This window comes from Jaculus jaculus, chromosome 4 (assembly GCF_020740685.1).
Source record: "Jaculus jaculus isolate mJacJac1 chromosome 4, mJacJac1.mat.Y.cur, whole genome shotgun sequence".
Taxonomy (NCBI): Eukaryota; Metazoa; Chordata; class Mammalia; order Rodentia; family Dipodidae; genus Jaculus; species Jaculus jaculus.
In genome coordinates, this window is record NC_059105.1 from 26,010,235 (window position 1) to 26,034,587 (window position 24,353).

Below are 24,353 nucleotides of genomic sequence, written 5' to 3' on the forward strand. Positions count from 1 at the left end.
AGAGGAGAAGGCAGACAGACAGAAAGAATGGGTGAGCCAGAGCTTCCAGCCACTGTAAATAAACTCCAGATGAATGCACCATTCTGTGCATCTGGCTTTACAGGGGTACTGGGGAACCAAACCCAGGTCGTAGTCTTTTCAGCCAAGTGTCTTAACACCTAAGCTATCTCTCCACCCCAGAGCAATCCTACTTCTATGATCTATCAGTGATAGAGATGCCATTTGTTGTTGTGTAAGCGGACACTTCAGCAGTCTCTGTGTTTCTATGACTGAAGAAGCAACCATGGAGTTACTATCGAAAGAATCATTCATTTCAGCTGTTCTCTCTAATAGCACTCTCACTGAGCTAGGCTTCTCCTCAGGGAGGATTGGCAACAGAGACATCCCATAGCCAGCAGCATCCTCTTTAGATTAAACCATCAGAGATGATCAACTCATACTTAGTATTATTTCTGCAAGAGCCTCCATAGACAGCAGCAAGCCACATACCAAGTTAGGGCAGCTTTTTATGTCTCCTCTCCAGCAGCACCACAGTGGATCATTTTGACCAACAGCAACATAGATCACCTCTTCTTTTTATCAGATCCATCACTGAAACGTTTCAGGTTGATGACTGTGTCAGTGATAGTCGATATTTTCCCAGTCCATCTGTCACTAGGAATTAGTGGACGCCGACAACAGTCTATCAGCACCAGGCTGTCCACAGCCTTGAGGCTGTCCTCACTGATTGCCACACAGGTATTTGAGGGATAATTCCAAGGGCCTGCAGGCCAACTTGTCTGTGGATCTTGGCACCAAATGGTGGTTTCATAAGTGGCATAAGCAAAAGCATCTACTTCAGGAGCCAACCATTTCTTGATGCCTGGACTGTCCACTGTAGCTCCTGTGCTCTTCTCATCAACTCCTCCATTAATCAGTTTATTAATCAGTGGACAAGACACTGTCAGCATTGATTGGTTCCAAGTTCAGAGCCTGAAGAATCCTGCCATTTCTTGTGCTTGAACACTCCTCAGCCTGTGCACTGGATATATCATCAATATTCAAGACACTCTCAGTCTCTCAAAGGTCAATGAGGTTATCTGTGCCAAGAATATGTTCTTTAAGAATAAAGTACTTCTTGGCAGTGCCAGTTTTCTGAAGCCAGGAATTCAAGACGTGGAAGTTTCTTGCAGCAATAAAGGACAAGCATAAAGCATGCTTGGAGAGCCAGTGCACCATTGCGCAAACCTTACTTTAAAGCTTCTCCTCAGGTCGTTTCTCTGTAGCCACAGCTGGGTTTCGAAAAAGCAGACTAGCAGGGTATGAGGTCAAGGCAGGCAGCCTCATTTGCTACTTTCAACAGTACAGTGTAGAGCTCAAGGGCACAGACACTGGCAAAAATGGGGGTAGAATTTTTGTTGCTGTTTGTCTGACCTTCAGCATGTTCTCATGTATAAAATGGAAATGGTGGTAAAAAGCAACTTATAGATGTGGATATTGTGACCATTACTGAGTTCTTAAAGTTCTTAGAAAAGTGCCTGACTAGTAAGATAAAAATGCAATTAAGTACCCCTTATACTTCTATAAATTAATTTAGAATCAACCTATTGGGCTTCCTAAATCATTCTATCAAACATTTCCATTACAATTCCGTTGAATGAATTTATAAGCTAATTTGAGGAAGTTAACACCTTATACTGAGTTTTCCTTTACATTCATATATTCTTGATATATTTAAATTTATTTTATCAGCAATTAAAATTTTTCTCATATAATAATTATGTAGATTATTTGCTATTCCTCATTTAAAGGATCTTTTATTTTTGAAATTATATATGCTATGAATTAAAACTTTAAACATTTTGTTTGAAAAAATTAAGACCAGCTTAAACTTGATAGTATTTTGAGATCATATTCAACATTTTATTAAATTTTATATTAGTTTTGGGAAGAACTTTTCTATTTATAATATATATGTATATATTTTATTTTCTTGTTTATTTAGAACACTTTATAGTCCTTGATTTTCCTAAAATTTTCATGGATATAGTTATATCATGTGAAAATTGGGACAACTCTGCCTTGTTCTATGCCTACCTCACATGTCATATCTTTTAAAAATCATTGTCTATTGACTAGGGATTTCAGGCGTATGTTGAACCAAAGGAATTGTAGAATATAATTGTGGATATCTTTCTTTGGGTAGTCAGTGAGTGGCAAGATGAATCTCAAATCAAATTAATAAAACTGTTCTCACTTTATTAAGCTGTGGCCACTGGTTTTTCTTTCATTTCCCTTTCACCTCTGCTTGATTTCATAACACCAGGCATTTCCATTTGGAAAAAAAAAAATGCTAGCTCACTGAATTATGCAGATCTGTCAAGTGGTAATTTTTATTACATAGTATCAGAAAATCACATTCATTTATACAACTACTGATCTTGTTAGAAGAGTTTTTAAATACCACAAAGCTTTCAAGCTCATAGTGATGAACACAAATTTTCTAAGACTCTAATTTTTCTAATTTTCACTTGAAAGCTTGAATTTCATCATTGGCAAAGATATTGTTAGTTGTCAGTTGTTTTCCTTGAAGTGTCAGGCTCACTACATTTATTTTTTGACAAGAATGCATGCCAACACCCAACATTGATAACTAGCTTGTCTAGCAGTCATTCTTTTGAGTATGAATGGTGTGCCATGGAAAACATGGCATCTCTTTTCACAACTTAAACACCTGAACAATAGCTTTGTCACAGGACAACTTGAATACCTGAAATTTGGAGCAGAAAATAGTTTACTCAAGCTTCCTGTCTAGTCACACTGTTAAAAAGACATACTCAAAAATTTAATGAGATTAATACTGTCATGTCACAAGGGACATTTGTAAACAGGCGGGATGGGGATTTTATGGTTTTCTGCGTGTGTTCATGGAAACTGTAGAGCTCTCTGCACATGACAACTCCACGCAAACTTTGCATTAGTTGACTGGTCAAACTCTAGTAGGACTTATAGCAGGAAAAGGTCACATTCCTGGGAAGATTCCATTGTCTCCATACAGTGCCTTCCTGGAACACACTTATTTTTATTCTTAAACAAATATTTTATTTATTTATTTATTTATTTATTTATTTATTTATGAGAGAGAGAGACAGAGAGAGAGAGTAGGTATACCAGAGTCTCCAGCCACTGCAAACAAATATCAGATGCACATGCCACCTTGTGCATCTGACTTATGTGGGTACTAGGGAATCAAACCTGGGTCCTTACGCTTCTCAGACAAATGCCTTAACAGCTAAGTCATCTCTCCATCCGTGGAAGACACTTTCTTACCACATTTCCAAAAACAGGGTACCAACTGTAAACACGCAGCTCTTGCAGTTCTCAAGAGTCTCTCTCAAGGCCTGGGAACTATCCCTTTGCATCACAGAAGGATAACATCTCGGTCTCCCAGTGTGTGTGCGGAAGGATGGATGCCTCATGTAGGTGACTTGTAGTGAGCAGTCACAGCTAGCTTGGCCACAGTTGAACTTGACACCCCCCTTCCCACTGTTTCACTTCCCTAATATTTATTGTTTTTATTGATTTACTTGAAATACAGTAAAATATTTTACTTTTCATTGCCCATTATCCTGTTTTATTTTCTTTTAGTTTTTCTCAAGGTAGGGTCTTACTCTAGTCCAGGTTGACCTGGAACTCACTCTGTAGTCCTAGGCTGGCCTTGAACTCACAGCCATCCTCCTACCTCTGCCTCCAGAGTGCTGGGATTAAAGTCATGTGCCAGTGTGCCTGGCTTACCATGTTATTTTCTTTCACTCCATTTCTTGTTATAACTTGGAATGATGAATTTTTCTTACCATGATTCTTCTTATTGGTCTGAAAACATGATATTTAATTCTTGTTTTTATTGTATATATTTTCTAAGGATGTTAATAACATTAACATTCTGATTATATTCACTCCATTCCCATTATCTTCTCTTGTCTCCCTTCCATTCTCACTTCTCTAATCACAGCTTTTGGGAGATAGAACCTGGAGTAGTACTACAAGTTTAAGGCCACCCTGGTCTACATAGCAAGTTCCAGTCCAGCAAGGCATATACGTCAAGAGTCTGTTTAGGAAAAAAAAGAAGTTCACCGTAAATATTTGTTAAGTTGAAACAATTTGAATTGCTCTTAGAAGTTAATTATATGATTAAAGAAAAATAGCAAGTCTCCATTGTCCTTGAATTCTTTCTTAATAACTATCTCAGTGTTTCATATTTTGCCATGAGAGATTCATTAGCTCATTCTGAGTATAGCACATCCAAAAATCACAAATATAAATTCTCCAAAGTCTAAAATGTTTTTATTGCCGAAATGCTACCCCCAAGTGGGAAATTCCACACTTATGATGGATTACAGTAAAAACGTATGCTTACCAAAAGTATTATAAAATTACCTTCAGGCTGTGTGTCTAAGGAGTATATGAAACAAATGAATTTTGTGTGCAGACTTGGATCCCATCCATAAGATATTGCATTATGTATTCAAATATTCTAAAATCTGAAAAAAAAACACAAATCCATACTTCTGGTCCCAAGCTTTTTGGATAAAAGGGTATTCAACTTGTACCCACCTCTTTCTGATGACATATCTTACAGATAGTCATCTGTTATTGTGCTGAGTGAGCAAACTGTCATCAGCACTTTACGGTAAAGGTTTTTGGATCTACTCATCCAATATGTATAAGCTCCCTCTTATGTACAAGATACTTAATAATGTGGGTGAAGAAGGATGAAATATAAGCACTTACCTTTTGGAACCTCACTGTCGTGGGTAAAATGGGTAGCATAAAATACTTAAACATAATGTAATAGGTTTTGTGAAACTGTAAGAGCAAAACTAAGTAACTATGATAACTTCGGGAGGTCACGCTAAATTTTTCCATGCGAAATTGAGCAAAATCTTCAGGGAGGAGGTCACATTTTAGTCTTGTGAAGAACTGGCAGAAATTTGCCCAATAAGAAAAGATAAGCATCACATTTCTCAGACTTCTAAGACTTTCTGTGGATGCTGCAGTTCAGCTCTGGGAGATGGGATGATTTGGAGAGAAACATGACTCAGGGAAAAGTTAGAAGTGTCAATGAAAAAGCTTGTTTTATAGAAAAATCGTTAATTCCATGATACTAGATCCTTGTCTGAGTAAGGACTCAGTGATTTTCTTTCATGTTTATTTGCTTGATTTTCTTTTCTTCTCTCTCTCTTTTAATAAGAGTGTATTTTGTTTGGATACATCATGTGTTGGTACCATCATTTCCCTCCTTCCTGCCTCCATTCCACTGGGGGCCCTTCTCAGTAGGGTTGCTTGTATTCCCCATGGAGTTGTGTGTTATGCCTTGTGGGAGCAGCAGTCAGTTATTGGAGGGGGTGGCAGGGCCTTTGGGCATGATGTCACAACCTGTGGCTCTTGCAATCTTTCTATTCCCCTCTTTTGCAAAATTCCTTGAGCCTTGTACTTGCTTGATTTTTGCAAGATACCTAGGATAGCATGAAGGCAATGCTTTCTTAGTACCTAGATACATTCTACCATTTACTCATCAAGCACTTCCACGCAACTCATTTATTCTTTTGGAACTTCACTACAGTGAAGTTCAAACATCATTTTAGATAGCGTGTTTGGAAACAGGCTTAAATTGTAGAATATTATACAAATATAAAATTATGCACTAAGTATTGTTCACTGAATTATTGAGTCAGATTAATGATGAGGTAGTGATGGTTAGTGTAGGCAATCAGTGTCCTAAGGACATCCCCTGTGTTATATTTGGGTTGCAGCTAGGATGAATTTTCATTTGCTATCTGTATAGTTTTACTACACTATGGTGGAAATTCTGCCACTTTGAAGATTTGACTGTAGCTCAGGATATGCAAACCTATCTCTATCAGTAATGATCAACTTAGAGGAGTGCCTATCACCCAGCCAGAATGGTTAGGGGGCATTATATTTGCATATGGGTACATGGGCAATCATTACTTCAGTCATGAAGAAAAGTGATTTAGTTTATCCATTTCTTCCTCATGAAGAGTGGTCAATCCTCAGTATTCATGAAGGATTGTTCTGGAACCCCTCACCCCAGCATCTGCAGATGCTCAAGGCTCTTCTATGAAATGATGTGGTTGCATGGAAACCATGTGCATAGACGTTAAATCAGCTCTAGATTACTAATAATACGTAGACTGAACTGTTCAGGGTGTATGACAATTCAAAAAACCTGCCCATGTTCAGTACAGGCACACTTGTTTTCTGACTAGTGGTCATTCCTGGGTGGAAGAATCTATTGATGTGGAACCGACAGACACAGGGGGCAGGGCATATTTGTTAATCAGCAAGAAGTGGGGTCTACCCAACAACCACTGTTGCCTTTTGTGTCTTGAATAAAATTGCATTCCAACTTTTGTTTCTAGTATACAGTGCAAAATTAGCTAATTGGCTAAGAAGCTAAAACAGCAGCCTTGATTTTGTGAAAGCTGAGAACAATTTAACAGCGCGAGTTCTACATCTGTAACTGAAATTAGCCCCAGGGCACCCCTTTTGCTCTCAGATTTGGGGTGTGATAGTAAACTACTAGAGGCATGCAGTACAGTGAAAATTGGTTCCTTGGGTTTCATAGCATGGTTCCTTGGGTTTCATAGCAGCTTGACTTTGAAGGGCTTTGACTTTGACCTCGTGCTTCCTGAGACACCTGGTGCTGAAGCTGCTCACGAGCTGGAAACACCAAGCTCTGCACAGAATTTTCCATCTGAGTAAAATTAAAAATGAAACCTTCAAAGTCCTATTGATTCTAGACATGTTCTATATGTATTAAATTGAACCTAATGGACTGAGAAATGAATGTTTCAGCAGTATAGGTAAGAATTATTTGTGGAGGAACATATTGCTCACATATGCCTTTCATATGGCAATATATGTATATGTCTACATTGGTATATATCACTTAAGCATTATGCTAGATATTTCTCAGATGACCGAGAATCAATTTTCACTCAGGCCACTTCAATTCTGTTCATTAATCCATCATTGACTCTTGGCTTTGTTTCTTTACAATTACAGATGGACAAGATTTGGTGAATATTTTCATAAGTGGAAACACTGAGTAGTAAAGGTCTGAGCATGAAGAGAGTACAGAGCAGTGTATAGCCATGCAGTATTTATGATCATGTGGTCACAGTTGCAGCATATCTTCATTTGGTTTATTTCTATGGGTCGGTAGTGTCAACCCATTTTCTAGTCTGCTCTTGTCTGATCTTACCTGCTTCATGGTTTAAACTGTTATCTATATACTCAAAATATTTCAACAAGTATTTTTATTTCTAGCTTGGGCTTGAAGGTCACACTCATACATCTCATGGACTACTGAGAGAGAAACTTGTACTACTGTGACACGTAACTCAACATGCCTAATGTGCACATCATTATGTTCCTGCAAATCCAAGCCTCTTGTTCTTCTATAGTGCAGGTTTCACCCCAAGTAGGCTATTTCCCCTCAAGTACCTCACTGGCTGCCCAGTGGTACATGCATTATAATGTCATTGTCTACTTTTAGCTCAAATGATAAAACTTTGTTTTATCTGTATAAACATGTTCTAATGAAATGGAATCTCTCTCTCTCTGTCATACACCTGCTATTTGTCTTGCTTCTCCTTTAGGATCTCTCTCTCTCTCTCTCTCTCTTTCTATTTCTCCCTCTCTCTCCATACTCGTTGTCATGTTGTAGCTAGAATGAGAATCCTCTCTAAGGTAATCATTTGGCTAGGTAGTTCTCCTCTATAGAAACTTTTGATGATTTCCTAAAATCTGCAAATTTTTAATTCTATTTTTTAATTTAATTTATTTATGTGAGAGAGAGAAAGGGGGGAGTAAAGGGAGAGAGCGAGCGAGCTCCATATCCTCCAGCCACTGCAAACAAACTCCAGATGCATGAGCCACCTTGTGCTTATGGATTACATGGGTATTGGAGGATTGAACCTGGATCCTTAGGCTTTGTAGGAAAGCTCCAGAACTGCTAAAACATCTCTCTTGCTCATTGTGAATTAAAATATCCATCCATACACACACACACACACACACACACATATATATATGTATATATATATATATATATATGTGTATATATATATATGATTGATTGATTTGCAAGTAGAGAGCGACAGACAGGGGGAGAGAGACAGAGAGAACCTCTAGCCACTGCAAAAATACTTCAGAAGCATGTACCACCCTTCATATCTGTCTTTAAGTGGTTACTTGGTCATTACGTTTTGCAGGCAAAGGCCTTAACCACTGAGCAATCTACCCAGCCTATCATATAACTTCTTAACTGAGCCCCCCAGGACTGTGCACCTGCCTCCCTGGCTTCTTCTCTCAGTCTGAGTGTACCATGGGCATGTCTGTAAATCTCCACATACTTGGTATTGTTTCACACTTTGTGTCTTTATTCATTGTGCACCCTCAACTGTATCTCTCCACATCTGTTAGCCTTTGCTTGGATTTCAAGACTTAACATCTTTTTCTCCAGAAAAAAGCCCTCTGGACTCTGAAAGCCAAATTTGAAATAGTGAATGTTCTTTCATGCATACTCACATCTGACATAAACCTGCATGTCCTGGAGTTTCATTGCCATCTTCATCTCTCTCTTACTAGACTACAGAATTTAGAAAAAAAAAAAAGACTTTTGTATTCATCTTTGCATTCACAGCATCAAATCTAATGACTTGCATGTGATAAATAATTAAAAATACCTGCTAAATTAATATACTGAATTGTTTTACATAAGATTCCATTTCCTTTGGCTGCAAGTTTTGGATAATTGAGTAAATTAATGAAAAACTTTGGAAGAATACTTAATTAAATTGCTTTCTATGTCAACTATAGGTTGAAAACAAGCTTTAAGAGAAAGAATTATGTTTAAAAGTTCTAAAGTATATACATTAAAGCTTTGACGAAGTGTCTTAAGATACTGGCTATGAGACTCTAGTGACCTGTTACTATTCCAGGATTGTATGATTTTTAGGAACATTCATAGTAATAAGTGCTATAAATATGTTTGATGTATTAGACATGTAAATTTATGTGTAAGCTATTGCTAATAACTAATGACAATCAGATCAACTCATTCATAATCTTTGAACTCTGTGCCAGTTTTGGAATCTCTTTCACTGACAAGAAAGCTCAGAGTAGGTGAAATATCATCAAAGATGCTAGATGAGAGTATCATTTGGTTGTGTTACTCATCTATATTTGCAAATACTGGATTCATCTGGAACCTGTCAGCATCACTTAGGTTTTAAAAGCCCGAGTGCTTTGAATTAACATGTTCCCTTGATTAATTTAACAAACTCTTCCAGATTCTAATAATCTTAAAAACCTAGGCCATATAGTCTAATTGCTCTGAAGAACAAGGACAAGTCATTTGGCAGATCTAAGTGGATCTCCTAGATGTGAGTGGAAATATGTGCACTGTGAGTCTTGATAAAATGTCATTTTGATGGACTGCATTGATCCATTTCCCTGGGATACAGTAATATGCTTCATTCTCTACAAATGTGTTTGCTCTGCTGACCTTCTTCATTGGTAGGTTTTAGCACCAAAATGCTGATCAGCTAGATATGTATTTTAAGGAAACTATAATTCACATATTCCAGGAAGTGATGAAAATGTTGTGTTGATAAAAAGTAGATTTATTTGACATTGAAGATTTCTGTTTTTGGCTTCTTTACAAACAACTACATATTTCGGCTGAAATAGGGACATCAAGAACAAGGAAAAAAAAGTCAAAGGATTCAGAGGCAAAAATATTTGAGTATTTTCAAGATCTTGCAATATTTATTCTATTTTGTCTCTTTATTAATGACAAATTCAAGAAATGTTAGTTGAAAATCTGTGTTCTGAGTTCCAGGGACATTGCTAAGTGCCCAATCAACCAGTCGGAAAGACCTGTTTTTATTTCCTAAGAGTAATTGCTTGGGGCTGGGATATGGCCCAGTGGCTAAACTGCTTACATCCAAGCACGAGGATTTGAGTTTGCATCCACAGCACCCACAGAAGTGAACAGCCAGGCATAGCAGCATGTGCCTGTAATCTCAATGTTGGGGAAGTGGAGGCAGGGGGATCCCTGGACTTGCTGGTCATCTAGTCTTACTAAATCAGTGAACTCCAGATTCAGAAACCTGTCTCAAAATTATGGTGGGAAAAGACTGGAGATGACACTAAACATTGATATATGGTATACACACACACACACACACACACACACACACACACTATTCATTCATTGAGCAATGAATTTTTCCAGAGGAGAAATCCAGGAAGTCTTGAAAGAATGTCACCTAAGCCCTGATTGGCTCTGGGTGTGAAACAAGTGAGCCCTAGTGAGGGAGCTGAGAACCGGGGGGGGGGGGGGGGGGGGGGCAGGATAGGGAGCCTTGGGAAGGAATGGTCAGAGGGATAGGTAATGCAGAGGTTGCAGGGCACCCACTGCTTGCTGGGCTGGGCTGCTCTCAGGCCTCCTGGGCTCCAGTGACCCTATGCCGGGTGTTACTATGCCTTCTCACTATTTCAGACCTAACCTTTCAGAACTGGCTTGTCAGGAAGTTTTGTTTCTCTCTCCAGGCCAGAATGAAAGGAGGAAGTGATACATAACAAATCTTGTGAGAAGTTATGACATCCTATAGTGAAGGATAAGCTCTCGTTATACCTAGAAACCTAGTATGACTTTTACTTACCTGCTTAGAAGCAGCTAACAAGGCTGGAGTCCAGTAAATTCCAAATTAGTTATATTTTATTAAATACCTAGAAAAGGATTTCCTTCCATTTCTTCAAAATCTCTGATCTCTGGGTGACATTTCAATTTTTTTTTTAAAGAAAGCACAGAAATCAACTTTTTAAAAAATTTGTTTGTTTGTTTATTTATTTGAGAATGACAGAGAGAAGGAGGCAGAGAGAGAGAGAGAGACAGACAGAGAGAGAATGGGCGCGCCAGAGCTTCCAGCCTCTTAAAGGAACTCCAGACGCGTGCGCCCCTTGTGCATCTGGCTAACGTGGGTCCGGGGGAATTGAGCCTTGAACTGGGGTCCTTAGGCTTCTCAGGCAAGCGCTTAACCGCTAAGCCATCTATCCAGCCCACATTTCAATTTTTTAATATTAATAATTATACTTCAGTGGCTGAAGGAATGGCTTAGCAGTTAAGGTATTGGCCTGTGAAGCCTAAGAACCCAGATATTATTCCCCAGTACCCACATAAGCTTGATGCACAAGGTGGTACATGAGTCTGGAGTTCATTTTGCAGTGGCTGGAGACCTTGGTGTACCCATTCTCTCTCTCTTTCACAAATAAAATAAAATACAATATTTTTTTAAAAATAATTATACTTTACCTTGGAAATAAAGGGATGTAGTTCTGTCAGCGAAACTGAATCTCTTTTCTCACGAGAGAAAAATAATAAGGGGCTGGAGAAATGGCTTAGTGGTTAAGCGCTTGCCTATGAAGCCTAAGGACCCCGGTTCGAGGCTCAATTCCCCAGGACCCACGTTAGCCAGATGCACAAGGGGGTGCATGCATCTGGAGTTTGTTTGCAGTGGCTGGAGGCCCTGGAGTGCCTATTCTCTCTTTCTCAATATCTGCCTTTTTCTCTGTTTGTCACTCTCAAATAAATAAATAAAATAAAAATAAACAACAAAAAAAGAGAAAAATAATAAGGATGAATCTCACAAGTAAAATGATCAGTGAAAGAAAACAGGAGTGTCAGATATAAGTGAATAGTTCTATTTACATACAGTTTCAAAATAGACAAAAGTCAGTTTTGCTGCTGTGAGACAGTTATTTTTGATGAAGTTATCTTTGGTGGTGTTGAGATTTTTTTTTTCTTTTTCTTTCCTTTTATTTATTTATTTGAGAGCAACAGAGAGCAAGAGGGAGAGAGAAACAGAGAGAGAGAATGGGTGTGCCAGGGCCTCCAACCACTGCAAACGAACTCCAGACACGTGCTCCCCCTCGTGCATCTGGCTAACGTGGGTCCTGGGGAATCAAGCCTCGAACCGGGGTCCTTAGGCTTCACAGGTAAGTGCTTAACTGATAAGTCATCTCTCCAGCCCAGTGATGAGGTTATTGACTGGGCAGGAGTGCATGAGGCCTTCTAGGGAACTAGTGAATCATTCTAGTATACAGATCATGTTATAGATTGTGGATTGTGAACTTTTCAGTATATTTAGACTAATTCAATTAAGAGTTATATTTATTGATTTTCATGTTCATTACAGCATTAGTCATGATATACTGACATAGAAAAAGCCTAAATAAATCTCCATTGGTAGACTAATGGATAATAAATGTGTGACATATACATATAATGAAATGTGACTCAAAACCTTTAACAAAGAAGTAAATGTTATGGCATCTTATATAGCTGAACCTCGAAAAAATTAAGCTAACTGAAAATATCCAGTAATACAAGATAAATACTGTATGGTTCCATTTATATGAGATGCACACAGTGTCTTGTTGGTGGAGTCAAAGTATGGAATGCGGTTGCCAGCAGTGTAGAGAGATGAAAATAGAGAGTTACTAATCAATAGGCATGACACATCTGTTGATTACATACAACTCTGTACCTAAAATCAGGAGGACTGTATTGAACCCTTATAATTTTGTTAAGAGGTGAGATCTCATGTTAAGTGTTCTTGCCTCAACAAAACAAAATTTAAAAATGATATTCACATAGAATTAATTCCTTATATACAGTGAAAAAGCACTTGGCCTTACAAAAGTGATTCTACCAATATCTACAAAGCCATCGAGAGGTGCACCTTTAAAATGATCTGGCTTATTTGAGCTAGCTCAATAGATATAACTCAAGTCTTGAACAAAGCAAACTACTCTGGCCAGAGGATTCAGTTTAATCTCAGTTCTTAGGATTCTAAACATGTGATTGTTCAAATTAACTAGTTTACAAAATGTGTATTTCATTGTGTGTCTGAGAAGAGGATTAGAGAACATGGACCATACTGCATTTCAATTCAAGCATGATGCATGTCTCCAGAAGACAGTGGGAGACATGATATACTGCTGTGCACCCAGCTTACATGCTGTGGGTTTATTTCCACTGAAATACAGGTTACATGTAAACAAACAACATTTTACTAGGTTGACATCATTTTATTAGGCATAGGAGTTTGATGGCTAACCTTACATTTTCTGCAAGTGCAAGCCAGTGTGGTGGGATGTGAGGTAACATATGTATGTGCTAGTTTTAGTTGTACAAGTGCCAAGAGAGAAATGTATCATTATATGCTACACTGGTGATATGAAATGCAATTCTTTGTACCTCGTCCATTTTTAAAGGGAGTTCATGCTTTTCCAGGTGCACTGTTTCATGATGTTGCTGCTGTGAGCCTGGCCTTCTGTCTCTTTGGCGAATAACTTGATTTTAAGATGCTTCATAAAAAATGAATTGGTCATGATGTTCTACTGAAGCTCTGATACTCGAGTCTTGGTAGCCAGTGGTCTGACTGCTGATTAAAACTGTTACTGTTGCTGGAGGGAAAGGAGAGGGAAATGGGACCCTGGACAGCTCTTTTCTCTTTTATGGGTATATAGAGGCCTCTAATCCTGGCTGTATGTCCGCAGATCCTTGCTGCTTTGTGCTCAGTAACTCATAAAATGGAGGGTGCAGGTGGCTATCTAAAGTAAAACCTAGCAATTAAAGTTAACATTCTTGATGGCAGAACACTTGTCAGGCTAGAAAACAGGCGACTGAGTATTGAGCTTGTCCCAGAAATTTGTCAGGTTCTCTGGGGATTCTGAAAGATTCAACAGGGCACGAATTCCTCCCACAAACAAATGGAGTGGCTTGAACATTCTCCACCAGTGGCATTCAAGTACCTTCCTGTCCATCTGCTGCCCAGAGATGTAGTTCTCTGCTCATCTCACAGGAGCAGTGGCCTGCAAGAATGTGTCAGGTAGTGAGGAGGGCAGGGAAATGGAAAAAGAAGCCCCTTGTAAGTGGAACTGATTGTCTTGTTAAAAAAGAAAATATAGCCCCAAGTAAAAGCAAACAAAGAACCTCAAATGCATGGCACTTTGCACATTGAATAATAAATGTTGTCTTCTTTTTTAATACGCAAATTCCCTTGCCACAACAATGTTTTTAAATTCCATGGTGTTTTGGCTTTCACTGTCCTTTGTAACTCCTCTTTGTTCACATTCTGCCTCCCTTGGAAATCAATGAACCACATGAGCCACAAATGATTAGGGATGGGAAATTAAATCTATGAACAAACAGAACTAATGAAATGCTCCTTACAGTGAAGGTGGGATAGGAATTACTGTCAGCTAAGTTAGCCTACTGTTGTTAGGTATGAAAGAGTGAGAAGAATTGAGTAGATAGATAGAAACAAGCAGTTTGTTCTTAATGATACAACTGTTAGTCTACCATAATATTTATAGCTTTATACTTGTTTTTTGTTTTATAGGCTTTTTACTATTTACACATAGATACAAGTATTTACATATATGTGCCTGAAACATTCTATACTTGCAATTTTCAAATTATATATCTCATCTGTATGTGTCCATAGACATCCAAAGTTTTTCTATAAGATACTGCCTACCGTCTTTTTATTATCTGCTCATGAAATCCTAACACAGGGCATTTCCTGACAAGTGGTTTTAAGGCTCGTCTGGTCAATCTGCAGAGCATGTGATCATCCTCATATTCTCATTTTCAGACATTCAGAAAGGAGTCCTTACTGCAAACTCTCTCTCTTGCTTGCTTATTGGTGCTCCTCCCCCGCCTTCCATGACACCTTTGAGCCTAGTATCGCATAGAAGGTAACCTGATGAAGTCATCAATGAAAATATTTTAAAGGGTAATACCATTATATGACGCAGGGATGCAAGGGCAAATTCTGATAAAATGCAATGTGCCGGCTACCCAAGGAAAGTAGAGGTGAGCGGATTCCACTGCTCAAGGAACTGACTTTGAAAAGATGCTGGATGGGACCAAGATGAACAATTATTCCACAATATGAAAATGACTCATCCTTCATCTTTTTGTTTACTCCAAGCCCTTAGCTTTGTGGCAGGTACATTATTACTTATTTGAGCACATGTCATTCTTAGCAAAATGGGGCAGTGACTTGTTCTGAGCCAGGTCAGTAGAAACATTGCCTTACAAGCTGCATTTCTTCACTATTTACCTGGTCTATTCTTCATTTAAAACTCAGTCTAATTCTGTATCCCAGAATGCCTTCCCACAGGCTGATGTGTTGCTGGCACCCATGTCCCATGCACCTGCTCATAAGTAGATTGTGGCTCTCCCCTCTCTGATATTGCAAACCTGTCCTGGTGCTTTATCAGAGTGCCTGCTTGAGTGTAGGAAGACCATACACCACACAGTTCCACCAGTGCCTACTTTCCTAGCTGGCAAGTTGCGTATGAGTAAAGGAATCAACTCTTAACTTAATGTGATGGATAAGAGAAGAACACTGGAGTACAAGGATTGGCATAGCTACAATGTAACATGGAGAAATCCAAGAAAACTTAAGCACCAATTTTGATATACTGTGCTTTAAAAAGTCACACCTTTTGTTCTGAATTAAAAAATACTTTATAAATTGTGTTTTTAGCAATACAGGCTCATATTTGTCTCATGAGCTCACAAGGGAGGAACTTTATAATAGAGCCTAAACGAATTTTCAAATGATCATTGAAACTGCCACATAGAACCATGACTTCCAGGCACAGTTATTGTCACCAGAAAAGTAGATAGTTGAAGGAAACTATTGCCTGGAAGTTAAATAGCCTGCATGTATAAATACCTGTCCCTTGAAATGGTGGCTACTGTAAGCCAAAGACAGAACTTCCAACAAGATTAACGAGATCCTATTAATTGTTATGTATCATGACTCAACAAATTAAATTGCATCTGCAAGTGCATTTCTGGAAGATGTAAATGAGAAATGCAATGCAGTTAATGGGTCTGGCTGACCCAATGTGGTTAATTAAAAAGGAAATGAAATAAAATCAAAACCAACACCATATATATATATATATATATATATATATATATATATATATATATATGGCTAAATATGTGTGTGTACATAAATGTATATATGTGTATATATATACCCATATGTACATAAATGTATAAATGTGTATACACACACACACACACACATATAAAGAAAATTAAGCATCACAAAAACCTCACATTGAAAGGTTTTTCTGATAACTAAGATGCCATTTTCCCTTATATGTTCTGTGTATAAGCAAATAAACAGCAATGACCTCAATAGGTACTTAAAGAATCCATTGCTGAATTTCCAGGATCTCAGTGAACAACTATATGAAAAATAAAGCCAACATTTTATGTTTTAAAGGGGACGTGTGGAGATAGGTGTTGGGCACTTGTAGACACTTTTATCTCACCTTATGCAAATAAATTCTGAGACTAACACAGCAAACTAGTGAGAGAATTCTGCTCTTCTTGACTTTCTACACTTCAAGTTCCATTTCTATGAAATGTGAAAAGTAAACAACAAACCAAAGCAACAACAAAAGTCCAAACCATATGAAGTGAATTTTGGCTATTCAAGTTGCAATTATTTAACCCAAGATGAAAATCAAGGTGGCAAAGGCAAAGAGACATGGTCTGCCTTAGGGAGAAACACGTACCTGAAGTTGATCCTAAATATCTGATATATCACTAGCAATTGTGGCAATAATGCCCTACAATGGGATCAGGTGCCCCCCTCCCCCCAAAGCACAGGTTCCACATGGCTGGTTGTTGTCACTGGTAGCCACGTCTTCCCAATCCCATGAGCTAGCCCGGTGTCTACTCTGCTTCTTTCTTCATAAAGTCCCGTTGTCCCACTGCTCTGCTTGAGAGTCACTTACACTACATCAAATCCTCATTATCTGCTCCTGGGCTCCTGTAATTGCTCCCGGTGCTCTTCTCTCCTCTCACTTTGCAGACAACTCAGCCTTCATTCTTCCGTCAGACTTGTCTAAAAGATATAAATATAGCTGTGCTACCTTCTGCTTTTATGCTAATTATCCCACAATATCAGTAAAAACGAAGTCCAATTTTCTTAGCATGATTTTCCCAGGTCTTAACAATTGGGTTTTCTCCCTAGACACATCTCTAAGCATATGTTTCTATCACCAGCCTCATACTCAAATCATACCTGACTGCTTGTCACCTTCAAAATACACTGATTTACTGTTACTATTTCCGTTGTGCAATGTTGTTCCCAAAACCCTGCCTCAATTGTGCCTAGGCTATAATATGCAAATGCAGCATAATTTAACCTATCTCCTTTCTAATGCCACTGACCCTAAAAATGATAGTTAATCTATAATAGGGCCTTTTTGAACATGTATGTGTGGGGGCCCATGTATACATGCATGCATATGTTAATGGAGACCAAAAGATAACCTCAGATATTGTTTCACAGGTGCCATCTACTTTTAAAAAAGAAATTGTGACAGGATCTCTCATTGGCCTAGATCTTGACAAGTAGGCCAGACTGGCTGGCCAGGGAGTCCCAAGTATCCACCTATCTTTGCCTCCCCAGCACTGGAACTACAAGTGCGTATCATCAGGCACAGTTAATGTACATGGGCTCTGGGGTTGAATGAAGGTCCTCATGCTTAAGGCCAAACACCTTAACAACTGAGCTATTGGTCTAGCCCCAGCAGGACCTTTTAATATTTTAGGCTTTATTCTAAGTTATTTTGTAGTATTATTCTTTTGTGTACTTTCAACTTTCTGCTATAACTACAACCAGTTCAGCCTCTTTCTAGTTGTTTAGGTCTAGGAAAATAAGAAAATAAAATTGGACCTAGGTGTTATAGTTCACCAAATAGGAATCACAGTCTGTTACACAATGACATTGTAGCTAGAAGGATGGTTGAAGTGATGGGGACGAGTCATCATCTCATGGAAAGTCTCCAGTGTAAGAACTTGTAGGTGAATATCATAACCCTATTTCTCCCCAGACCTACCACTTCATATTACTATTTAAATTTTTTTTTAAATTTATTTATTTAAGGACGACAGACACAGAGAGAAAGACAGATAGAGGGAGAGAGAGAGAATGGGCGCGCCAGGGCTTCCAGCCTCTGCAAACGAACTCCAGATGCGTGCGCCCCCTTGTGCATCTGGCTAACGTGGGACCTGGGGAACCGAGCCTCGAACCGGAGTCCTTAGGCTTCACAAGCAAGCGCTTAACCGCTAAGCCATCTCTCCAGCCCCATATTACTATTTATTTGGAAAAAGTTAAAACACAAATTTAATTCTAAAAGCATAGCCCTTTGAAAGTATCTGTATTCAAAGCTGCTTTACAATGCAAGTATAGGGATTTGACTTTGAGTTTAGGATTCAAAGAATTATGAGTAAAGGATTTTCAAAAGTCAAAAAGAAAGAGCCATTATGCCATTGCTACCACTGAAAATATTTGAAATAGAAAAGAAGTTTTTATTCCTTAAAATTAAGTGAAGTAAAATAAATTTATTTAACTTACTTTATGGGCAGTATACCTTTTAGGAGTATGGTTGACAGGCTAAAACGTTTATAGAAGGCAGGTCAGTTTGTGATCAGTGATAAGGCTGTCACCACTAAGGTAAAAAACTGGTAAGGAATCACAGGTAAGTGCGGTGACTTGGTGATAGCATTGAAATGAAAATATCTTTATGTGCACATGCATGCATATGTATGTGTGTGTGTTATATGTGTCTGGTGCATGTGGAGGTCAGAGGCCAACCTTGGGTGTCACCCTTAGCAGTACTGTCCATCTTTTGTTCTTTCCTTTTCTATTTATTTATTAGAACAGACAGGGAGAGCAAGGGAGAGAGACAGGGAGATAGATAGATTGAGACAGAATGGGCATGCCAGGGGAGAATGGGCATGCCAGGGCCTCTAGCTTTTGCAAATGAACTCCAGACACATGTGCCACCATGTACATCTGGCTTACGTGGGACCTGAGGAATCTAACCTTTGTCCTTAGGCTTTGCAGGCAAGTGCCTTAACCACTAAGCAATCTTTCCAGCCCACATCAATCTTTTTTTTTTTTTTTTTTTTATATAGGGTCATCGTCTTGGAGCTTGCTAAGCAGGCTAGAGTGGCTAGGCAGTGAGCCTCGGGGATACACCCATACCCATTTCCTCAAGGCTGGGATTACAGTGTGTACCACCACACTCAGCTGTTTGTATGTGGATCTAGGCATTGAACTCAAGTTACCATGCTTGAAAGTCAAGCAAGCACATTACTGACTGTGCTATCACACCTGAAAATTTCATCCTTTAAAAGAGTAAGATTTCCAACATAAACTTCAAATAACATTAGTAAATTAAAGACTCTGCTTTTCTTCACATATCTCTCTCCTGTGCTTTGAGGTGTTGTCTGTATGAAACTTTGAGGATTGAATTGAAGTGTAGACAGCCCCTTATGAACTGTCATAGGGAGTAGAGAATTGGAGGCATGGGAAATTGATGTGCAAGAAGTCTAATCTTGTTTTAAGATGCTGGTGGAGTAGGAGTGGATATAGTTGTATATAGGGGGATCATTTGATGGCTTCTTAGTGGATGGCTTTTTTCTTATAGAATATTGTATAAAGTAATGGCGATGATTATAAAATATTATTCAGTCTTACTTTGAAGTAGGTAATGTGTTTGTCTTAGGAAGAATGAAATAAAAGTTCATTTTTATTCCTTCAGGAATGTTTGTACACAGAAAAAGCATGTCCTCTGAGTGCTGGCTGCCAGCGAGGATGTTTGCTCCAGCACATTTTGTTACCTCTTGCAAGTCACTTGGAAAAAATACTCGGGATCTGAATGGGATTGTAACATGGGTCAGTAAAAGAACAATGTTTCTAGAACAAATCTTCAAATAACAATAAACCTAAGGTTCTTCAAGCATTCTATACTGTGGCTGGCATTTTGAATTTAGGAGGTATAACAACCAAATGTGGTCTTAAGGATAGTTTTGATCATAAATCACACCACCCCACCACCTATCTTTTATTTTGGCAAGCTAAGAAATTTTAATATGGGTTGGATAATGCATGGCACAACAGCAATATTTTTGTAGGCTTGATATTTTAAACAATATGGTTTTATAAGCAAACACCACTTTTATTTTTTCTTTTTTACAAAAGGAGATAGATGATCACCAAAAGCTGCAGGGGAAATGATAGGATATTGATATTTATTTTGATAGGAACTTAAAGGCAATAGAAAAGTAAATAAATTATTCTAAAAATCTTGGCAGCCATTGACCCTGGACACTTAGGAAGTGGAGCCCCTTTATATTATCTGTTTTCTGTGCTTGAAAACTTTTTACAATAAATTCCTGGTTGTCCACTTCCAGTCTTATGACATTAGGCAAAACATTTAACCTCTTCTGTCCTGGTTTTCTCAAAAGCAAAGCCCACTCAAAAAGTTTCTTTCTTATAGGTGTGTTGTATGATTGAACATGATGCTATGGAACCAGAGTTTAGCGCAGTGCCTGGTATATGCCAACATGGGCTGCCACAGATTATCACTAGTGTTGAATGTGGATATGAAGTCAGCAAAGGTTATTTATTACCATTTATACCCTCATTGCCAGTTTAAGCCTCTTTTCTATTCCCCCAGTCAGTCTTGCTTTGAATTTTGAAAACTTAAAATGGATACAGTCAAAAGGCAAATCCAGTGCTTTCTTCTATTTGGATCCAGCACTCATGGCACATGTGATTTCTGATGACACATGTCACCTAGGTTAGTCAGTAAATGAAGTAGGGGAAGGGAAAATCTTCAGAAGGAAAATATACCACAAACAATGGTTGCTGGTTAACACACTTTATATTTAACAAAATAATTTTTTAATAATATATTCTTTTACACATCAAATATTGTTGCTAGAATCCCCTTTTTACAGTTTAGTATTTAGTATTTTTTTTTCTCACTAGTTTCCAGGCACACCATTTTTCAAACATTTTAGAAACTGAATCAATTTTCACAGGCATCCCCTGACGGTGTCTTGATCCCTTATTCAAACATAGCTGTAGTGAATGCTAAGAACCAAATGCAGAGAAGCCATGACACAGATGTGACCACGTGGCTTCAATCACAGCCTCTCAAGGAAAATAAAATCAATGACCTAACCCCCTCAAAACAGATGAGACCAGAATTCTGATGCTCCGAATTGGGAAAGGATCTCTCAATGACCTGGGTCAAAGGAAGTTGTGACGTGTTTTGTCAGTTGGTGAGAAATTCTGTCACAGTGTAGGTTCCTCCCTCCCTGCAGGGCAAAAAATGTCAATGCCAGAAAGTCTTAAAGGAGAGTTTGTGGTGAAATTGAAGAAGGTCCGGAAAAAGAAAATCAAGAGAAACAACAGCAAAAAAAAAAAAAAAAAAAGAAAAGAAAAGAAGAGAAAAGAAAAAAATAATCCTCTTTAGCTGGTAATGAAGGCTATTGAGGATTTCCTTTTACAAACTCTCGGAAGAGTGTCTTGATGAATGCTATACTCCATTCTAGAAAAGTCTTGCTGTGACTTTCACTGTGCCAAGACTTTGATGCAACATATCTGTACCTTTGCTTCCCAGTTGCACTGTCTTTCCGTTTTCTAACAGGGACATGGTAACTTCTTAATAATAGACAAGGTACTATGCTACATGGCTCTATTAGTGGTTATTTTCTGAGTTTCAAACCTCATTCCTGTCATGTACTGCTATTATCACTATTTCTTTTCAAGAGTGTGGATTTTTTGAAGCTGGAAACAGGTAACCCTGGGGCAAAGAAAGCTCTGTAATGTGACTGTCTAGACACAGGCTGAGGTGTGGTATGCCTTTCCTTTTGAGTGCAGGCATAAATCATGCAGAATTCTTCATGAATGATTCATGACTGTCTATATGATGTATCCATGGTGGCAACCGAAAGGCACCAGCCTTGCAGCAAATTGGTGTTCTGAGGGAAGGCGGCTGGGTGTTCTTCCTTCGATGGCACCACAATGGTTTTTTGTATCATAACACAAGCGCAGTGTGTGTAAAAGTGTCAGGTCCAACTCGTCAGCACATTAATTTTGAAAGTGACAACTCTTTCTTGATGACAGGAGAGGCTTCCAGGGAGGAGAGGCTGACAATTTTACATTTTTTTGAAAAACCAATTTATGAGAGTAAAGAAACTGGTGTTCAGAGAGTGGCTCTCAGAAGCATGGCTCCTTAGGAGAGGGATGACTCTGGAGGTTGCTGCTTGCGTGTTACCCAAAAGGCTTGGGGCCTCAGCAAAGCCACATGTGCAGTCAGAGCTGCCCAGCATGTTCCCTTGGCAGACACGACAAAATCATTTATTCCAGACCACAGCATCTCAGCCAGGTGAAATTATGTCCCCCAGCCCCATCCCCTGGGGAGTTTTGGCGCTATCTGGAGACATTTGGTTGTCACAACCAGGGGGATGCTATTAAGCATCCTAAAAGATTACCTGGCCCCAAATGTCTGTATGACTAAGCTTGAGTTGCCCTGCTGTAGACCTGGCACTCCACAGGAGCCACAGTGAGACCTAGATTGTTGCACAACTCAGGTTGGGGTTGGAAGCAGAGAACAAGGAAAAGAAAAGAACATTGGTAATGAAGACTGCTCTGAAGCAGATCTGCACCAAGATTTTTAGGACAGGATAGTGGAATAAGCTACTAACTATGCCATGTGGTCTCAGAACCATGAACTTTGCACTTGAATCAAGGTGGCATCAGATACCCTGTGTATTTCTTTTTTTTTTTTTTTCTGTTACTATACTAGCAGCATTACCAGGGCAGCCTTGAGACTCTTCAAAGGTTCACTTTAATAGTTCAGTATCTAATATATACATTTTAAAAAAATGTTCAACAAATGGAATTATATTGTGCAAGACTCACTCTACCCTAATCTTGTAATTTAAATCAGCACTTGAGGTGGAAAGAGTGTCCTGAATTTGGAGTTGAGACTTAGGGCCGAGCGGTTGTTACTGTAACACGGCAAACATAGTCCCGAGCCAGAAAAACTGCCTATGTGTATGACTGGCTTTCAGCCAAATTTGAACTTAAAAGTCAAAAATGTTTAGAAAGATGGGTTCACAGTGGGGTACTCACCCTGGTTCTGGTGTTTATATTGCCCGGTGACAAAGTGGGTTTATAGTGTTTAGTTACAAACCGAACTGAAAGTCAGCATCACCAAGTCTGGCGATTAATGCTACAATTTTCTATACCTGTCTCTTTGGATTCTTCAACCAAGCTCATGGTCATCTTCACCTATTCAGTTTTGATTGGCAGTTTCACAGTTTTGTGAATGAAATATGTGGCTTGTAAGAATCAACAGTGAGCCCCCACAGATTGGACAAAATATCAGTTCCCCACCCTGTCCAGCATAGGGTCCAGTTTGTCTAGCGTTCACCCTTGTTTCCTAGCTCACAGGGCATGATATCCACTCCGGGGGAGCCATTGGTTGGATGTTCTTGCGTCTTTCCCCTCAGAAAGGGTCCTTCCCTCCAGTGTTTCTTTTTAAATCCTTTTGATGCAACTCAAAAGCCTTGTTGTGCAGCGAAGTCTGGCCCCTTTAGATTCTAACATTGGAAAATAATCTTACAAAAGAAAAATGTAGGATGTACAGAAGAGTGAACATGGAGTAAGTCAAGGTTCTGTGAGCTGGCAGGTCAGGAGCATGACCAAGGAAGGAGCCTGTGCAAGGCTGTTTCATTCTTTTTGTTCCAAGATCTGGTTTCAAGTCACCATCAAGCATTGGTAATTACAAAAGCGGTTTAGATAGCTACATACTACATATATTTTATATAGCAAGAGAAAAAGAGAGAAGTTTCCTCTTAGTAAAATATTCACTTTTGTCAACCGTGAGAGGTTTTGCTGGTGACCCTGTTGTAGCTGGCAGGAGTTTGTTTGCTTGCTTTGTTTAGTGTTAAATGTGTGCACTGTAGAAGCCACAGAATCCTGTCCTCAGAACGTGTCATTGGTTGGGAATTTGTCCTACACAGTCTGCTTGCCTTGGCATTCTCGCTTTGAGCACTGAGCAGGCTTCCACCAGTCCCCGTTGTGACAGTGACAGATGTTACATTCGTCCACTTTCACTTCAATGCCAGCCGGAATTATTGTAGTTCCTGCAAAGCAGTTTGGCCCTGGAACACACAGATGTAATGATTAGTTCATTAACTCTGGGAGGCTCTCCCCTCTTCCCTCCCATGTCCCTTCCCAAGAACAAGCCCACCCCGAAGTCATGGATGGGCAGCTTAGACTATGCCAACAGCTTGTCATCGAGGGACTTTCTAGCCATCCCTGTTATATTTAAGCTTTCAACCCTATGATCTCTTGCATATAGCTCAT

At 39.0% G+C, this 24,353-nt stretch overlaps 1 protein-coding gene across 1 annotated transcript in view; it reads right to left on the minus strand.

Moving 5' to 3' along the window:
- Positions 1-22,709: 22,709 nt before the first annotated feature.
- Positions 22,710-24,353, minus strand: part of Vwc2l (von Willebrand factor C domain containing 2 like) — a 169,792-nt gene continuing 168,148 nt past the window's right edge. The window contains exon 4 of the mRNA XM_004653506.2: positions 22,710-24,148. Within this exon, the coding sequence (XP_004653563.1) occupies positions 24,000-24,148 (149 nt within the window). The 3' untranslated portion in view covers positions 22,710-23,999. The remainder of the gene's footprint in view (positions 24,149-24,353) is intronic.